This window comes from Panthera uncia, assembly GCF_023721935.1.
Source record: "Panthera uncia isolate 11264 chromosome A3 unlocalized genomic scaffold, Puncia_PCG_1.0 HiC_scaffold_11, whole genome shotgun sequence".
Classification (NCBI taxonomy): Eukaryota; Metazoa; Chordata; class Mammalia; order Carnivora; family Felidae; genus Panthera; species Panthera uncia.
Window position 1 is genome coordinate 25,429,523 of NW_026057578.1, and position 18,371 is coordinate 25,447,893.

Sequence of the window (18,371 nt, forward strand, 5' to 3'; positions counted from 1 at the left end):
CAGCCACTAGAAAATGCTGCCCCTCAACCTTCTGCTAGGCTTTCGGGTGCAAAACAACAAACACACAGAAACACAGTAACTTAAAATGCTATTAAATGTGGATGCCATCATCATCCTCATTCAGTCAACAAATGTACACCAAGCACTGTTCAAGGGCCAAAGAAATGGAAAAGCAAGAGAAACAAGTTGCCTGCCCACAAGTAGTTCACACTCTATCGGTGGAAGTCTGACACAGACCAAACCCACAAACAAATGTCATTTCCTATCAACCATTTAGGAAATAAGGGTGGTGGGGAATGTAGTCAGGGAAAGCCTCTCTGACTTGATGTTTGAGCTTAAGATTCAGAAGGACACAGCCACACTGAGATGTGAAAGGTGGCTGTGGCCCAGCAAGCCAGGAGGAGAGCAGGAACAGAAGAGGAAAAAGAAATTAAGACGCCAGATCACGTCAGGACTCCGCAGGCCAAGGTAAGGAGTTTCGATTTTATTCTGTAATTGTTAAAGAATCCATTGTGGGGATTTAAACAGGGTAGAATCACACTCTCATTTAAGTCTGTGAAGGGGTTCAGGGCAGCCCCCCAACCCCACGCCCCCAGAACGTGCCACTTTGGCATGTGGATTATTTTGAGCTGAAGGCACTTGAGACCCTGTGTGCACAAAAAACTTTTGTCCCTTCCTTAATCACACAGAAGAATCTAAACTGGGGGTCTTTCCCAAGAAAAAGGGTTATTAGCAGAGATAAATGAGTGACCCATCTGTATGGTAGGGCAAACATCTAATTACCTGCTCTTATCGCCCTGTGAAGTGCATTCCTTTCCTCTGAAATCCCAGACCCCTCCTTAGAGGAACATATAGACCTCATTTTGCCTGTCTTTGGAATTCCCATGACGATGCAAATTCTCCATATATACACCTACTAAATTTGATTTTCTCCTGTTAATCTGTCTCATGTCAATTTGATTCTTAGTCCAGCTAGAAGAACCTTGAAGGGGACAAGAATTCTCATTCCCCGACATGTGAAAAAGACCAAATGACTTAACTGCTGGTAGAGGACTGTGGGAAAGGAAAACTCAAGCAATATGAATTAAGGTCAGGTTAATCCAGACCCAATGAAATCTCTGGGCAATTACCAGGAGGACACACAACGAACTATAAAGGACTGGATTTCATAGTGACCTTGACACTTAGAATTTCTCTCATTTCCTGAGACATCAATATTACCAACTGGGGAAACAAAAACTCAAAGCAAATTTGGAACCATCATGAGACCTCATGCTCTCTCGTGGCACTTCCTTCCATCCACCTCGTGCCTACTACATGAGCTGGTTTTCCCACACCGGTTTTCTGCAAGCCTCATGAGTCATACAGCTACCGAATGAGAGGGCTAGAAGAGACAGTGATCTACCCAACCAATCTCCTCTTTATGAGCAGGGGTGACTAAGGGTTGGCAGGATAAATAACTCATCAGGTCTGTGCTCTCACATCCCCCATTCACCTACCCCCCACAGCACTTGGCACAGTGCCTTGCACACAGCGGGCACGCAATAAATGCTATTTGTTTTCAGGTGGGCAGGACAGTGTCAAAGACAGAAAACTGTATCCATGTACACTTTTTTCAGAAAGCAAACCGTCAACACTCTTGAGCTTTTACATTCAGACGATAAAACCATTTTATACAGGAAGCCAACACAATTTAATTCCTGACTCCACTGGGAAATTAATTCCTGATCCCACAGTACTTCATTCAAATCTCTATGATAGGTATTATTACACTGGATTGTCATTATCTCTTCATTTCTGAATCATTTCAGATTTGGGCCAGGAGGCAATATGCTCTATGAAAAGAGCTGAGGATTTCCAGCTAAGAAGAGCCGGGTTTGAGTGTGAGGCTGTCACTCTTTCCCTGTATGACCCAGGGCAAGGTACTTAACTTCAGTACACCTCAGTTACCTTCCGAGGGAATGCCACCTATCTAAAAATTACGATGTGAGGTTTAAATGAGGTAAGGTACATAAAATACTCGGTGTGGTATCTGACATATACCAGGTATTAAACAAACAAGATCCAGGCAGGGAGGGGCCTTGTCTCACTCATCCTCCTACCTGCAGTGCCAAAAACAGTGCCCAAGACCTGCCCCACTTATCTCTTATCCCGATCCACTGCAGCAGCCTTCAAATTAGTCTCACTGCTTCAATCTTTCCTTACACAGCAGCCACGAAGAATTTTCTGAATCATAAATCCGATCAAGTGTCTCCCCCGTTTAAAATCCCTGAATGAATAAATGTAACGCATATTGTGTGCAAAACACTATTACCAAGGACCAAGGACAGATAGATCCAAACAAAAAGCACGGTCACAGGCTAAGCACTTGTAATCTATTTTGGCCACATTCATACACACTGCGGGTATTGTATGTGTCATGCTACCATAAAATGTAAGCAGCTGGTTAAGCCACGTGTGTCTCCTGACCACACCCCAGCTCAGAAAACGTTAATGGCCTTTCATCATCATATAATTTAAAACTCTTTCATTAGCAGTACATTAATACCTGGTCCCATGTGCTCCGCAAACTCTGCAGCCACTAAATACATGGGGTCAGGCACTCTGTGGACATGCAATAAACATCCACTGACTCAACCAATTAATTGGCTCTTCCAGGCAGTCAAAACAGAGCCTAGTTCTCAGAGCTACAGCTACCTACAGCTTCCCCCGTAAGAATTCCATTGCTTGGCTTCAATGGCACACCCCATGACCATCATGCAAGCCTCACCTTTAGAAGGCTCCATGATCCAGGTTTCAACTGCCTTGAAAAAGCTCTTTAACCTCCCCAGGTATCTGTCCTCCTTCACAGTTCTCCTTGCAGGTTCTGAAACCCATTCTGATTGGATGCTGGCTGAGGAGCACCCTATTACTTCCAAGGCACCATAGTGAGCCCTATGGAAAGGGGGAGGGAAGGTGCCACCAGACAAAAGCCATGTGACCCTTTCTGGATCACAAATGGCTCACCTGTGAACGGTGAACAATACATTCTGCACAAGGTGGTGGTGAGGATTACATGAGATCTAAGTGAAAACACTCCAGTGAAAAGCACATCAGGTCTTGAGCTTCTCTGTGTGCCAGAAACTGTGCCAGGCACTTTGACACACCACCATAAGGGGCACATTGGTATGAAACACACTAGCTCTCAGGGAGGTAGCATAATACAGGTGTTGAGAGCCTCGACTCTTGCATCACAGATGTGGCTTCGGTCAATTGCTGGACAGTATAAAGCAAATCACTTGACCTCTCAGAGTCTCAGTCCCTTATTTGTAGAAAGGAACACGGGATTGGGGAGCCTGGGTGGCTCAGTCGGTTCAGCACCCAACTCGTGGTTTCAGCTCAGGTCATGATCTCACGGTTCATGAGTTCCAGCCCTGAGTTCCAGCCCCAGGTCAGGGCTCCGTGCTGACAGTGAAGAACCTGCTCAGGATGCTCTCTCCCCCTCTCTCTGCCCCTTCCCCGTGCGCACATGTGCTCATGCTCTCTCTCGCTCAAAATAAATAGACTTAAAAAAAAAAAAAAAATGAACAGGGGGGCCTGGGTAGTTCAGTTGGTTAAGCTCGGACTTCGGCTCAGGTGATGATCTCACAGTTTGTGAGTCTGAGCCCCACATCGGGCTCTGCTGACAGCTCAGAGCCTGGTGCCTGCTTGGGATTCTTTGTCTCCCTCTCTCTCTGCCTCTGTCTCCCTCCCACTCAAACTGTCTCTCTCGCTCTCTCTCAAAAATAAACATTAAAAGATTTTAAAAAATGAACATAGGATCTCTTAGAGATAGTGTGATATTAAATGATACAATGCCACAGCAAGCACTTAACACAATACCTGGCACACAGCAAATGCCCAACTAGCAAATAGCTATTATTATCAAATTCTATCGCTTCTTGGCCTTTTGGCTAAGATCAAGTGTATTATTATCACAGTTCTTACAGCACCCCAACAGGAAGTGAACGTCAGGTTTAGTGTACCTTCCCTTCAATGGGCCTCAGGATCTTCATCTTCAAAATGGGGCAGAGGGTGAACTCTGACCTGAAGCACCTCAGGGCAGCTGTGAAGCAGGGACTGGAAAAACACTGTTCCTATCACCCTGTTATACTGTCTTCATAGTAATTATATGAAATTATCCCGAAATTATCTTGTCCATATATTCATTTTCTTATTTCCTATCTGTCTCCCCACCACAAGGCAGACGCCTTTGCCTCCTGCCCCGGGTTATAGCCAACGCTCAGAACAACACCTAGTACTTAGTAGGCGCTCAACAAATACCGCATGAAGAAAGGAAGGAGTCCACTGAGCTGGCCTACTTCTTGCCCCATAATGTGATAAAAGCTTTCTGTAGTCTTATCATTGTCCCCGTTTTACAGATGAGGAAACTAAGGCCGTGAGGTTCCAGCACCTGCCCAAGGTCGCACCGCAAGGAATGGAACCCAGGTCTGAATTCAAAACCGAACGCTTGACCACCAGGCGACAGCTTCCTACAGTGGGGGTCCCCAGAGCTCCTAGCAGGATTCACTTCAACCACACACACCCCCTTACCCGGACTGGCCAACCCGGAACCGCCCGCTACCGCTGTCCCGGTCCCACACCTAGGCCGCGGCCCAGAAGCCCCCACGCTACCGAGGGGCAGCCCCCACTTCCGGCCTGAGGCCCCGCCCATGGCAGAACTCGGCGCGCGCCCCTAGCCCAGTCCGCGCGCGCCGGGTCACGGCCCCGCCCTTCCCCCATCCGACCCGATCTGCACGGCCTCGAGGAGCGGCCCAGGCATTGCCCGCAAGGCCCGCCGGTGCCTGCCCGGCCCGAAGCCCACCCGGCCACCCCCTGACCGCCGCCCCGTGCCCGCTAGCCGGCTCACCGGCTCTCGGCCGGACCGCGTCCACTGCCTGTGCCCGGCTTCGGTTCCGTCTTCGTCTCGTTCAAACCGCCCGACCCCGCCCGCCCGCCCGCGCGATGACCTCACACGCACCCCCCGCCCCGTTACGCGCAGACGTACAGGCTCGTCAGTCCCCGCCGGCTCCTTTTATAGAGAGGGACTGAGCCGCGCGCCAGGGGCGGGGCCCGGCCAGTGATAGACTGCTCGGGCGCCCCGGGGGCGGGACGCCGGCTGCCAGGGCAATCAGCCACGTGGTCTGCCGAAGCCAATTAGATCCCGCCCCAGTCCGGGTTTGCCTGCCTAGTAGGAAGAATCCAGTTACAAATTCTCCACCCCAGGAGCCAAAAAAAAAAAAAAAAAAAAAAAAAATCGGTATTACAATGAATTTCTACAAAAATGGACTATTGGATAATAAAGATACTTGGTAGGAGCTTTGAGGAAAGACTTAAAAGTCACCTCAGAGACACATCCTGCGAACACTCTGTTATGACCCTGTGATCTCATCATCCGTTTATTTTCCTCTCAGTGCCTATGAAGTCCTCGTGTTTATTCGTTTATGCCTTTGTCTGCCTTTCCTTAAGTTCCACAAAAGCAAGGATCTTCTCAGTCTGTGTCCCACTGCCTGACTTTGCTGAAAGAATGAGTTACACCCACTTTAAAGAAGAGGAAGCTGAGGCTCAGAGATTGACTTGCCCAGAATCACAGAAGCTGACCCAGGTTTTGAGCTGGGTTTTGTCTAGGTGTGTCCCACAAATATTTTTTTCTGACCAATCAGGCCCTAGGTATTTCATAGTAAGCAAAAACCAGACATAGCCTCTGAGCTTTTAGTTGTGGCTTTTTTTTTTTTAAGTAAGCTCTATGGGGGCGCCTGGGTGGCTCACTCGGTTAAGCTTCAGACTTCGGCTCAGGTCGTGATCTCACGTTGTTAAGTTCCAGCACAGCCTGGCGCTCTTTGTTCAGAGCGTGGGGCCTGCTTGGGATTCTGTGTCTCCCCCTCTCTGTGCCCCTCCCCCTGACTGTGCTGTCTTTCTCTCTCTCTCTCAAAGATAAATATATATATAAAAAAAAAAAAAATTGAGGTATGTAAGCTCTAGGCCCAAAGAGGGGCTCAAACTCTTGACCCAAGTTAAAAAGTCCCAGGCTCTACCAACTGAGCCAGCCAGACGCCCCTACCCGCTGAGTTTTTTTGTTGTTGTTTTATTTTTTTTTAATGTTTATTTATTTTGAGAGAGAAATAGAACAAGCCAGGGAGGGGCAGAGAGAGAGAGAAATTCTAAGCAGGCTCTACACTGTCAGTGCAGAGCCTGATGTGGGGCTCGAACTCACAAACTGTGAGATCATGAGCTGAAAACAAGAGTAGAATGTTTAACTGACTGAGCCACCCAAGTGCCCCTAGCCTCTGGGCTTTTAAAAGTTTCCAGTCTGAGTGTTACTCAGGAGGGTGCTAGCCAAGATTATCTGGGTCAGATTAAGCCTTGACTGCAAAAGGGCAGAGAATAGGAAAAAAAAAAAAAAAAAAAGTTTCTCTCCAGCAGGAAAAATAGCTTTGAAGACTTCAACATGGGTTTTTAAGCAATTATTTTAACGTGGGAATGATCTCTTTATTGCAGGTAGAATATGTGAGTCCCCTCTCCAAAAACAAAACAAAAAGTATGACTTCAAGGCCTAAGCTTTCCAAACATATGACAAGTTTACTGAGCTAAAAACTGGTGTTGGGAGGTCTCGGCTGCTTTAGGCACTTCACAAGCTCAAGGGAGAGAAGACTACAAAACTAAGTTATAATACAGTGTGCTTTGTGCTAAGATAAATTCTCCTATCTATCCACAGGGAAGGAGGACTCAGATCAGGAAAGGGCTTCTAATCCTGCCTTGAATGGGGGCAAAGAAGGCTTCCTGGGAGAGTAAGAACTGGAGGACTAGTTTGGCAAGGAGGCTGTTCCGGACAGCATGTGCAAAGACTCAGAGTAAATATCACCAACTCCAGTAATGCCCACCAGTTTCCCTTCTGCGATGCTGAGACCTCAGGATGAACCAAGGCTCAGAGAGGACACTAGGTTATAAGGCCTGAAACACTGGGATTTATGCATGGCTCTGTATATTTCACAAGTTTCAAAAATAAATAACCAAGGGCAATGCATGGTTCTAGAATGGATACTGGGGGCGCCTGGGTGGCTCAGTCGGTTAAGCGGCCCACTTCGGCTCAGGTCATCATGATCTCGCGGTCCGTGAGTTCGAGCCCCGCGTCGGGCTCTGTGCTGACAGCTCAGAGCCTGGAGCCTGCTTCGGATTCTGTGTCTCCCTCTCTCTGACCCTCCCCCGTTCATGCTCTGTCTCTCTCTGTCTCAAAAATAAATAAACGTTAAAAAAAATTAAATATTACAAAAAAAATAGAATGGATACTGGATCAGAAAATATATTTCTGCAAGATCCCTTCCACGGGACTCTGGGGTGCCAGATCCCAAATCCACCCCCGTCAATTCTCCCTAACAAGGGGCAAGGGGACCCTAACATGATCGAGGGGCGGGGGGGTGGTGGGGGTGGTGATGAACACAACTTGAACACAAGATGTTGTTGCATCATCAGCCCAGCACCCGGGGGGTTATTGCCCTGCTCTTCCTTAAGACTTTAATACACGAATAAATATCGGATGCCACCATCACTACCAGCACCCAGGCATTAACACTGCGTTGACTAGTGGCTTTTGTTATCACAAAGCCATCCAGTACACATGAGGGCTTACTACATGTCAGGCACCAGACAAAGCTCTTTACCCAGATCATGCCCTTGAACACTCACAGCAGCCCTAGGAAGTGGGCAGGATTTATGCTCCTTACCTGCTAAAGATGTTATCTTCCTGGATAGAGCTCCAGACAACTGGAAGACTGTTCCAGAAAAGGCCTACAGGTAACACGAGGTCCAACCCCTTCCCCAGATCAGAAAGTTCGTCGTATTTTCCCCCTTGCCGTCAGGCCAGGGATCATGTAGACACCAACCTAGCCCCCCATCTCGTTTAAAGAACAGCTCCGACAGCCCCTCCAAAGCCAACCCCCAACCTGCCCCACAAATGGACCAGGCCACCCAAGAGCACCTCACCTGGAGGGCTAGTCCACCTCCTCTCTTGGGGATTCGAGGCCGGGGCTGTTTATTTCGCTTCATTCTGCCCTGGTATTCGGTGCAGCACTGCACACGAACCCGGCTTAATAGGGCAGCCGAGGCCCCTGGGACCTCAACACCTCAGGAGTGCCAGCCCGCTTGCTAATTGCCAACTGTCTCACCATGGTGTCTTGCAAAACGTTTCTCATCCCCCATTCCAACAGTGGCCTTAATAAGGCCCACAACAACAGTCATGGAGGTGGCCAGGACTAGAACACTTTTTACAGGAAGAGGCTTATAGTTGCCATGTGCAGCTGATGTTCAATTGACTCATTGCATGTGCAGCCGTTTACAAACCTTTTTCCCTCGGCAGGCATCAGCTGACCAAGATGAACCTCGGGAGAGGCACTGAAATTTTTCACTGGCTCCTAGTCCCTGACCAGAGGCTAGATCTAGTAGCTCTAGTGATAGGACTAAGGCATGATGGGCTGGGGTATTGGAACACCTGGCTGGCTGGCTGGGAAAGTCCTGCAGAGCAATGGGGATACTCTACCCAAAGAGGTGCGGCCACAGGTTAGATTCCTAGGGCCATTACCGTGAGTCCTGTGACTGAACAGGACAACTTGGGAGTAGTGCGTCCGGGTGCAAGGGATTCCAACCAAGGTGTAGAGAACTGGGAGAAGCAGCCTTCGGATTCTGGAGTCCTTAATCATCTTGATCAGCTACCCAAGAGCTATAAGAAACAGCCTGGAGGGGTGCTTGGGTGGCTCAGTCCATTGAGTGTGACTGTTGACTTTGGCTCAGGTCATGATCCCAGAGTACTGGGACTGGGCCCGGCATCAGCAACAGGCTTGAGTGTGGAGCCTGCTTAGGAGTCTCTCTCCCACTCTCCCTGGCTTGCATTCACTCTCACTTCTGCACTGTGCTTGCTACGTGAACCAAGGGCCTACTTCGACTCCCACCTATTCCACTGGAATCAGGCCCTCCCACGTCCCACCCATCTGACCTGCAAAAGAAAGGACACCAGACTGTTAGAGAAATACTGATTTTAATTCAACATAAGGTAAACTCTAGGCATCTGTCATTTTTCAGCCTAAAAATTAGCAAGACTGTTGAAACAAGGCACAATTTTCCCCCATACTTGTTACGTGGCTCCAGTTACAAAAAAAAAAAAAAACTTTTTATGAAAATGTTAAAACATAAAAATAGAAGTCTGTGATTTTAAAAAAAAGTGTATAAAAAAATTCCCACAAAACCTGTCAACGTTGTTCCTTATTCTACAAAATAGCACCAGTAAGAAGAGTAAAAGGTGTTAAAAACCATTACGACAGCATTTCTGAAATGCAGCTTTCCTGACCTCCCATTCCCCCTAAAAACAACTTCTCATGGAATACAAAAGGACTTTAAAATCTCTGGAAGGAGGGTCGAGCTTTTATTGCAGTTTCCCCCTGCAATCTCTTAGATGAGGGGAGAGTGCAGGGAATGTGCTTGTGCCCCGGCTGTCATTGCTTCTCAGTTTAGAAAAAGGCTGAGGAATTGGGGTATCCTACTTCTACTGTGGAGACCTGTGCCTGCAGAGTAGTCTGGAAGGGTGCGTTTTGGGGGTGGGCAGGGATGTCTTACCTAAGCCTACTCCTTTGTTCCCTTCTAGTGGGGAAGAGGGAGATAGCGAGAAGCCATACCTGTCCGCATAATATGTGGCAATTTATACCCAGCCCACCCCTTCCTGAGCTCCCCGGAGGGTTCTATTGCAGTCACTGGGAGGGATATCGCTAAGGGTGGTCCTACCTGTGGGTCTGTGGGGGGGAAAATAGCCCTGAATGTGATGATGAGGTCATCCCTGCTGAAATCATCATCATTACAGAAAATACTCTACACGGGCCCTGACAGCGGGTCCCAGCCCTTTATACTGAGGCCAGGGGAATGTGCTAGGGAAAATTCAAGAACGACATAGACATCATCTCCTCTTCTGCTAGCCCTAGGAAGAAAAACATCCAGGGCCCTTAAAATGTCCCTTAGCTACATGTCTACCACTGCAGTCCTGGGAAACAAGGAGCCGCAGATGTTTTTTAAAAATCATAGTCTTGGCATAACTGTCTTGGGTGATTTTTCAGCATTAACCTGAGTATTGGAGGGCTGTTGGCACTGTGGTTTTGGTATCTTAGCCATTGTTTCTCTGAGCGGTAAACCCGGGAGGGGAAAAAAAAAAAAAAAAACCCATCTTACTACCTACTTCAAGTTTTAAAAATTTTAGAAGATAAAATGAGCACCGTGTTTGGCCACTCCTAGCAGCCAGGTCTGAATTGTGCACAAGGAGGCAGCACCTCAGGCTTTCCCTGCCAGGAGGGGGTCGCACGGCTCTGCTCCTGCCAAGGATAGGTGGCGCAACCCCACAACGCGGAGCAGAGGAAGGGCAGAGCTGAGGCTGTACCTCCTGGGTCCTGGCTCTGCCCCACATGCCCCAGTGCTCCTGGGCTCAGGGTGCCTGGGGGCTATTCACAGGCAAAGTAGTCCTTCAGGGGGGCGAAGAGGTGTCGGATGACAGGCACACTCCAGGACCTCCCAAGCAGCTTCTGGCGGGCACCACGGCCCATGTTGGACACATCCGTGTAGTGTACAGGAAAGCCGAAGATCCTGGCGGGAGGCACCAGAGTACAAAGACAGGGAATCAGAAGCGCCCGCCTCTACCACGCTTAGCACGTCTGGAAGATCTTAAACGTGAACAGTATGGCACTGTTCTTTCTGCCCTTTATCCCATCAGGCCAACCAGGCCTGCACATGAGCCCTCTCCTGACCCCCAGAGGTCAGGCCCACCGGTTCTTCAGCACACGAGGGCAGGGTTCCTCTATGAGGATGTCTGTTTTGTGCATACCCAAGCCTTAGCACTGTGCTCCTGGTGCACAGCTGGTGCTCAGTGGACCTTTCCCATAAGAATGAGTGAAAAAATGAATGGATGGATGAGTGAATGCATGCCAAGAAAGCCAGACAGCAAGCAAAGAGACATGTATCTGCCTTCAAACCACAAGATGAGAAAAGTTAGGCAATCTCCCTAATAAGAAATAAGGACACTTGCAGAAATGGATCAGCACGTGCTCAAATAATTAACCGTGACTACATTGACTTATCCTGCATTTTCTTTCTCTCTTCAAAGCCAGTTGTTAGATCAGGGTCCAAGCTGGACACAACGCAGATGGCAACCAAATATACCAAGAGCTTCCTCTATGGGATTCTACCAGGCCTGGTGAGAGGCTACAGATACACTGGACCTCAGTCTTTCCTGGCTTTACAAACTAACACCTTTAGTGTGCACACCAATGGGCCAATGGCTGAATGGGTTTTAAGAAACCTGCCAGAGATGTAACACCTTAGGCTTCTGTCTTGTTTAGCCTATAAACGACAGCCATCTGCACCAGCCCCCGTATCACAGAGCCAGCCCAGCATGTTAGGTTTAGGTCTCAAAATACACAATAACCCACGAGATGAATGGCAAGAATACCCACCAGTTTCTTTCTACAAATCAGAACTTAACTTTAATACTAAGAAAACTATTGTTCAATCAAATCAGAAATAAAACCAGCTGTAGGACTGAACTAACTGGAATAAAAGTACTCTTATCAAATCCTTGAGACACAGCCAAAAATGTAAAAAGGAATATTCACAGCCCTTCCTACATTTTGAATAAGGGAAAACAAAAGAAAAAAAAATTGAAACCAGAATAGGAGAATTGAAATCCAAGAGCTAGTTTTTTGAATCAAAATAGTTTAACTACCAACTTAGCCAAGTAAATGGAAGAAGATGACAGACTGTGGCTAAGTAGGAATCAGCTTTAGAACCAACAACTTGGCCGAAGGGATCTTCTCAGAAAGACCAATGGCAAGTCAATGGGGTTTTCTTTAGCTGGTTCCTCATACATTCTGGAACCCCAACGTGTTGGGGGAGGTAAATGCCAGGGCAGCACAGCCAGAACACAGAGAGATGGTGCCGTCTAATGACCTCATGTTTCAGATTCCTCACCACCACCACCCTTCTGTGATTTCTACCAGGAAAATCAGCACTAACGCTGAAAAGGTATTATTCCCAGCCCCAGGAACATAGGTCAGGGAGACCGTGCAGAAGTAAGGCAAGCACCTGGCCATTTGTCCTGCCATCCTTAACCACGTATTCTTCCCCTTTCTCTCTGCCTGTGGGATTTCCCTCTTCACGTGCAGTCCTGCTCACCTTTCTAGCTCAGTGCACCACAAAACATCTTCTTTGCCATTCATGACAACAGGGAAAAGTTGGTTTTTCCCCTGTCTGATCGAGTTCGACTTGGTGGTTATTGTCTGTACTTTCTTTAACTGGAGAACAAAACGACATCATGGAGTGAGCACAGAATGAAGGACTGGGGTCAAGTCAAGGCTCAAAAGCACCTAGGGAAGATGCAGGAGGGAAGGCAGGTGTGGGAGAGAGGGGGGCAGGGATGGGCTCACAGAGGGAATGAGAAAAGGAGAGCTGGAAGGGCAAGAACATTTTGTGTTTCCCACAAACACCAAGAAGTTAATGAACATGAAGGACCAGCCTCACAGAGAACAGCAGATAAACAAAACAGTGACCATGAATGAGATCACATGGGGGCCATGAAAACACCAGAGTTATTGACCAAGCAGGATTAAGCAAAAGTAAAAAACCCACCCAGATTGTAGAGAATGGCCCACTGGGTTTTGAAGGAATGAAACTTAGCTTGATATAAACATTACATTTATGGAGGTCTTGTAATTAACTATGACTTAACAGCAGACATTTCTTTTTTTTTGGCAAAGGTAGGATTAGTTGTTACTAGGAGGACGAGCTGAAATAATCTGTGTCTCTATTCACAATTGGAAAGTCTAGTTGCCTTTTCTCATGGTGATTATTTGTTTATCAAGAACCTCTCCTACCCTTGTGCTTAAAGACTGGAGAGAGCAATGTGATGTGGTGAAAGAGGCCCAGCACCAGGGGGTCATGTGGGGGGCGGGAGGGGAGGGGTGGCAGGAACAAACTGGACACCACGGTCAAGTCCTCGCTTGGAGGTCACCAAGTGTGTTTCCAGAGACCATTTGTTAGAACATCTTACCTTTGCTGTCCTATTGAACTCCAAGCAGTCCTGCAGCTCGAGTTTATCATTCTTTGATGCTATCACGGGCCTGAGAACATCCAAAACCCATTACTTTCTACCAACTATAAAGGGGCCTCGGCTAGGCGCTCCCCAAGGTGGGAGTGAGGGCCAAAGACTGCAAAATGAGCTCTGGCAGTGAACTTGCTACAAATTCCTGATAAAAAAAATGAGCCTCACAAGAGCACATGACTCTGCAACAAAGCTATGGACAGACTAGCCCCTTGAAGAGGCAGCCCAATGTCCCAGAGCAAATGCTCCCCATTTCTAAATTTTAATATTAGGCAGAGCTCTCCCCTGAGAGCAGGATGAGGGAAAGCACACTGGAAAAAGTCAGGAAACCCTTCCAGTCCAGCCCCAACTGTTCACTGGCTGAGTGACCTTGAGCAAGTTAGGCCCCCTCTCTGCGCTTCATCAGGAACTTGGGTTAGGTCTTTGTGGGTCTACTCGTTACAACTAGCACATCGAACCCATGATTTGGTGGCTTACACTGGGGGGTGGTTAGGGCCTCCAGAAACTTTCATGGCTAAAAGGAAGTACAAGTAAGAGACAGGAGGTGGGTTCACAATACTACCAATTACTCTTTTAACTTTTACCATTGAAACCTGCAAATGGAGAAAGGCAGACAGATGCCTGAGAAGGGGAAGGGCTAGAAATTGAGGAACCAAGGGGTTAAGCAGTTCCAGAGCAGAAAGCCAGCAGAAGGTCTGAATGCACAGAGTTCGCGAACACCACAGCAACCCCTGTGTTAGGAACTTTAAGGCCAAAAGGCAATCAGATGTAAGAATGAATATGGTGCCCATAGGAGGGGCCTCTGAATCACGCAAAACATTCCCCTAGATTCTGTCAGAGATTCCCTTGACCTCACCTTCCAAGCTTCAAAATGCCTGCCTACCTGAATCTTGAGTCTTCCATGAACCCAAGGGAGTGAAGGCAGCTTGGGCTCTACACAACCAAGGTGTGTAGACTAATGGCTGGATTTGGGTCTGTGATCACCAGGTGATGGCTGGGTCACCCCTCCTACAGCCCTGCACAGCACAGCTGTAGCCATTCAGTTCTCACAATTGAGCAGAAAGCTGTGGAGACCGCAGACTCCTTTCATCTGATACCCTACACCCAATGGGTCGGCAAATTCTGTTAGTCCTACCCTCACATTACCCACAATCTGATCCATCCGTCCTGCCAAATTCCACAGGACTCCACCACCACCCCCCACCCAGAGCCATACTCGCATTGTGTTGAGCATGTATGGGTGGTGCCTCCTGGGGTCCTCCTCTGAACACCCACCCTCACTGGTCTCCCCATTGCTGCCCTCATCCTGCTATTGTCTATCCTTCTATGAGCAAGTACCATGAACATGAGATCCAACTCTCACCTGCTTAAAACAGTTCACGAATTCCTATGCGATGACCCAGAAGGGCCACATAACTTGGCCCATACTTCTGAGTCCTTTGCCTTACTGCCCCAGCCACTCTGGCCCCTGGAACAGTTCTCTGAGCTGGTCTTCCAATGCATTCTTCAACATCGCCCCTTCCCCTATTCCTTCTTCCCGGAATGTTTGTCTTTCCCCCTAATAGCCGCGTGGGTCTATTCTTTCATTTAACGCCCTGCCGGAAGGAGAAGCGTCCCCACTGGTTCCTACGATGCCCCCACCTCCAGCCATGACCACAAAATTATTTACTGTCTTCTCTACCCATCTGCCATGAGCATGTCAACTCCATAAGAGCCGCGACTGACATCTAATGTGCATACGACTAAGCTGGCAGCACATACAGCAGTGGCTGGCACAGAGGGCTCAAGTGTTGAGTGAAAGAGCCCACTTCAGGGGCGCCTGGGTGGCTCAGTCGGTTAAGTGTCTGACTTCGGCTCAGGTCGTGATCTCACGGTTCGTGAGTTCAAGCCCCGCGTCGGGCTCTGTGCTGACAGCTCGGAGCCTGGAGCCTGTTTCAGATTCTGTGTCTCCCCCTCTCTGCCCCTCCCCCGTTCATGCTGTCTCTGTCTCAAAAATAAATAAACGTTTCTCTCTCTGTCTCAAAAATAAATAAACGTTAAAAAAAATTAAAAAAAAAAAAAGAAAGAGCCCACTTCATCCAGACATGGACATTTTCCATTTCACTGGCTGACCAGCCAAATAAAAACACAGCATACCCAACAGAAATCCTACAAGCTATTCCAGCACCTTCTCCCCTCTGTTCACACTTTGTTAAATGCCTGAAAGTTATTACGCTTTCAGTCCTTCTTTCTAAAGGAGAAATGTTTTTAAGCTCAACTCATTTGCAAGTCTGGGATGTCACATTAACCATCACATTGTGTATCTTAATCAGCAGGTTGTTCTCCTGGAAACCACATATAGGAGATAACGAATCCTCAGCAATGCCGTTTACTTTGTGGGTTTGAACATGAAAAGGTTGATAAAAAGTTGTGAAAACTCTTGATTAAGAAAATCCAAGGGAGACAGGTTAGCACGTTCTGCCACCTGGCTGGTCATCACAGGCCTCATCCAGGGATCACTTCATCTAACAATTTACTTTTATTTCCCAATTGGATACCAACTGGGAGAACAGGTGGGGCATTATTAGCACTCTGCTCTATCCCAGCTCCAGGCACTTTTAAGAACCTGCCCCATGGGCAGAGTGGGAACAAGTCAGAGAAGACTAAGGAATCCTGGCCTCCGATTTCCGTGTAGTTGCTGTACTTGCCACCAGGCATCAACCACGACACCAGTCTGAATTCCAGCTGGGGCCATTTCTCAGCAGATTCGGTGCTTTCTAGAAGGTTTCAATGATTCTCTGGGTCACAAGACTTCACAGTTAGGGCTCACACCATTAGTTACATTTAACTCGGCCGTTACCTGACCCAGCTTGAGCCCCTTGTTACCTGTTCATTCCAGGCAGGTTGCCCCAGAAGTAGCGGGCCCTGTGAGCAGCAGACACTTTGATGGCATCGATCATCACTGGGTTACACTGCAGAGAGAAGGGCAGCAGCTGGGAGCTCATGTCAGTATTCAGGTGTAAGCCAGGGTGGGGCTTGACCAGGGCAGGTGACAGGGCAGCCTCTGCTACAGAAGAGGCATGGTTCCCCTCAGCAAGAGGAAAGACCAATTCCCATCAAGAATCTAGCTGGGTGCACCTGGGTGGTTCAGTCTATTAAAAGTCTGACTCTTGATTTCAGCTCAGGTCTTGATCTCACAGTTGTGGGATCGAGCCCCGCATCAGGCTCCGTGCTGATAGCATGGAGTCTGCTTGGGATTCCTTCTCTCCCCCTCTCCGTCCCTCCCCTGCTCGCGCACTCTCTCTCTCTCTCAAGATAAATAAACTTTAAAAAAATGGTAAGAATCTGGCTGGAAGACAGAAGTGCCCAGATATTAATGGTGGCAAGAGACACCCGACCGGACCTGCAGGTTCTAAGAGAGGATATACCCTCGGACAAGCCAGATAATTACAGAATGTGCTATATGTACAGGGAGTAAAAGTAGCTCAAAATTGAAATCTGTCAAGTTGGAAGGTGGGTGCAGGAATGCAGTTTTGGCAAAATATGGCTTCCGTCGGCCCTCTGCCAGGTTCACACACCATGAGGGAACTAAGGAGCCAGTTCTATAACCTCTCTAGCTGACCACAAGCTATAAAGTTTTGGAGAAAAGGAATTAAATGCATAAAAAGCATTTACTATAATGCTTGATGTTATTGTGTCAATGAACTGCTGGCAGCCCCTTAAAACAGCAGTTCTCAGAACAGGGAGGAGAAAAATGACCCCAGAGTGAAAAACAAAGTTTAGTCAAATCCCCTGAGGCTTCCAAAAGTAGGGAGATGAGGATTTCACCATCAGACTTCAGGGGGATTCAGGGTGAGGTCGAGATCAAATTGTCTTCCATGTACTAAAAAGAATCAACTCACCTGACTCCATTAGTTTTAGATTTTTGGATTTAGCCATGTCCTCCATCTAGAACCCAAAGTCATTCCCCAAAGTGGAAATACCCAACCACCCCCAATGCCAGCAGGACTCACCCACCCATGCACTCTGGATACTCAGGACCCCAGGTCCCTTACCTCTAGGAAACGAGAGATGTCCCTCTTGTCACCGACCTTCATGGCTACCACATTCTCAAACATCCAGAAGAAGGGCCGGTCGTCACCCTCCTTGGGGCGTGTGTAATTCAGCAGGTGGTAGAACTCAAAGAAGAGCCGGCCGGTGCCCTCTGAACCCACAGAACAAGATGGCAGAGCCAGGTTCAAATCCTTCAGCCCACCCCTCCATAGTGAGACCAGTGGGTTCCCCAGGGATCACCTGACTACAGCTGATACCCCCCAGTCTTCCTACCTGCAGTCTTTTGGAATGACTAAGGACATGGGCATCAGCAGTGCAGTATTTACTGGTATCTCTGGGGGACAGGATTTACTATGGACAAGGGAAGAGCCAAGAGGTAAGTTGGCCAGAAACAAATAGTTCTTTCTTAGACCACTCCTCCTGGACCAGCACTCAGGTGACATAGGGTCAGCTGGGATACTCACCGTACAGGCCTTTCCTGGCTGGGTTCACATTTGAGAGATCATTGCATGGGCTTCCACCAATCACCAAGTCAAAGGGGCCCCATTCTTCAATCTGTGAAAGAAAAACACTCTTAGAGTAGGGATGGAGGCGACGATGGAAGGATGCAGCCTAGGTTCCAAGCAACTATCAAGAAAACCCATTTTTGGGGCGCCTGGGTGGCGCAGTCGGTTAAGCGTCCGGCTTCAGCCAGGTCACGATCTCGCGGTCCGTGAGTTCGAGCCCCGCGTCAGGCTCTGGGCTGATGGCTCGGAGCCTGGAGCCTGTTTCCGATTCTGTGTCTCCCTCTCTCTCTGCCCCTCCCCCGTTCATGCTCTGTCTCTCTCTGTCCCAAAAAAAAAAAAAAAAAAAAAAAGTTGAAAAAAAAAAAGAAAACCCATTTTTTTTTTTAAGTTTATTTATTTTGAGAAAGAAAAGGGCAGAGAGAAAGAAGTAGAGACAGAATTCTAAGCAGACTCCCTGCTGTCAGCACAGACCTGATTTGGGACTCGAACTCATAAACCATGAGATCATGATGTGAGCCACGATCAAGAGTCAGATGCTTAACTGACAGCATCACCCAGGTGCCCTGAGAAAACCCACTTCTAGGGGCACCAGGCTGGCTCAGTCAGTGGAATATGCGATTCTTGATCTCAGGCCTGTGGGTTCAAGCCCCACAAAGGGTGTGGAGCCTACAAGAAAGAAAGAAAGAAAGAAA

The 18,371-nt window shown here is 48.1% G+C and overlaps 2 protein-coding genes across 5 annotated transcripts in view; both read right to left on the bottom strand.

The window, feature by feature from the left end:
- Positions 1-5,012, bottom strand: part of MAPRE1 (microtubule associated protein RP/EB family member 1) — a 30,253-nt gene extending 25,241 nt beyond the window's left edge. Inside the window, exon 1 of one of the 3 annotated variants that reach the window (XM_049650940.1) lies at positions 4,889-5,012. The gene's annotated coding sequence lies outside the window, so the exon portion shown is untranslated. Of the gene's footprint in view, positions 1-2,770; positions 4,679-4,888 lie in introns of those variants that run through there. The other 2 variants (XM_049650938.1, XM_049650939.1) reach the window with 2 other exon arrangements.
- A 4,017-nt stretch (positions 5,013-9,029) lies between these two features.
- The window catches only part of DNMT3B (DNA methyltransferase 3 beta), a 27,125-nt gene continuing 17,783 nt past the window's right edge, over positions 9,030-18,371 (bottom strand). Inside the window, exons 16-21 of one of the 2 annotated variants that reach the window (XM_049650014.1) lie at positions 17,638-17,728; positions 17,176-17,324; positions 16,007-16,092; positions 13,091-13,160; positions 12,217-12,335; positions 9,030-10,632 (exon numbers count right to left, since the gene is read on the bottom strand). In XM_049650014.1, coding sequence (XP_049505971.1) covers positions 10,491-10,632; positions 12,217-12,335; positions 13,091-13,160; positions 16,007-16,092; positions 17,176-17,324; positions 17,638-17,728 — 657 coding nt within the window. In that variant the 3' untranslated portion in view covers positions 9,030-10,490. The remainder of the gene's footprint in view (positions 10,633-12,216; positions 12,336-13,090; positions 13,161-16,006; positions 16,093-17,175; positions 17,325-17,637; positions 17,729-18,371) is intronic. The other variant, XM_049650015.1, reaches the window with a different exon arrangement.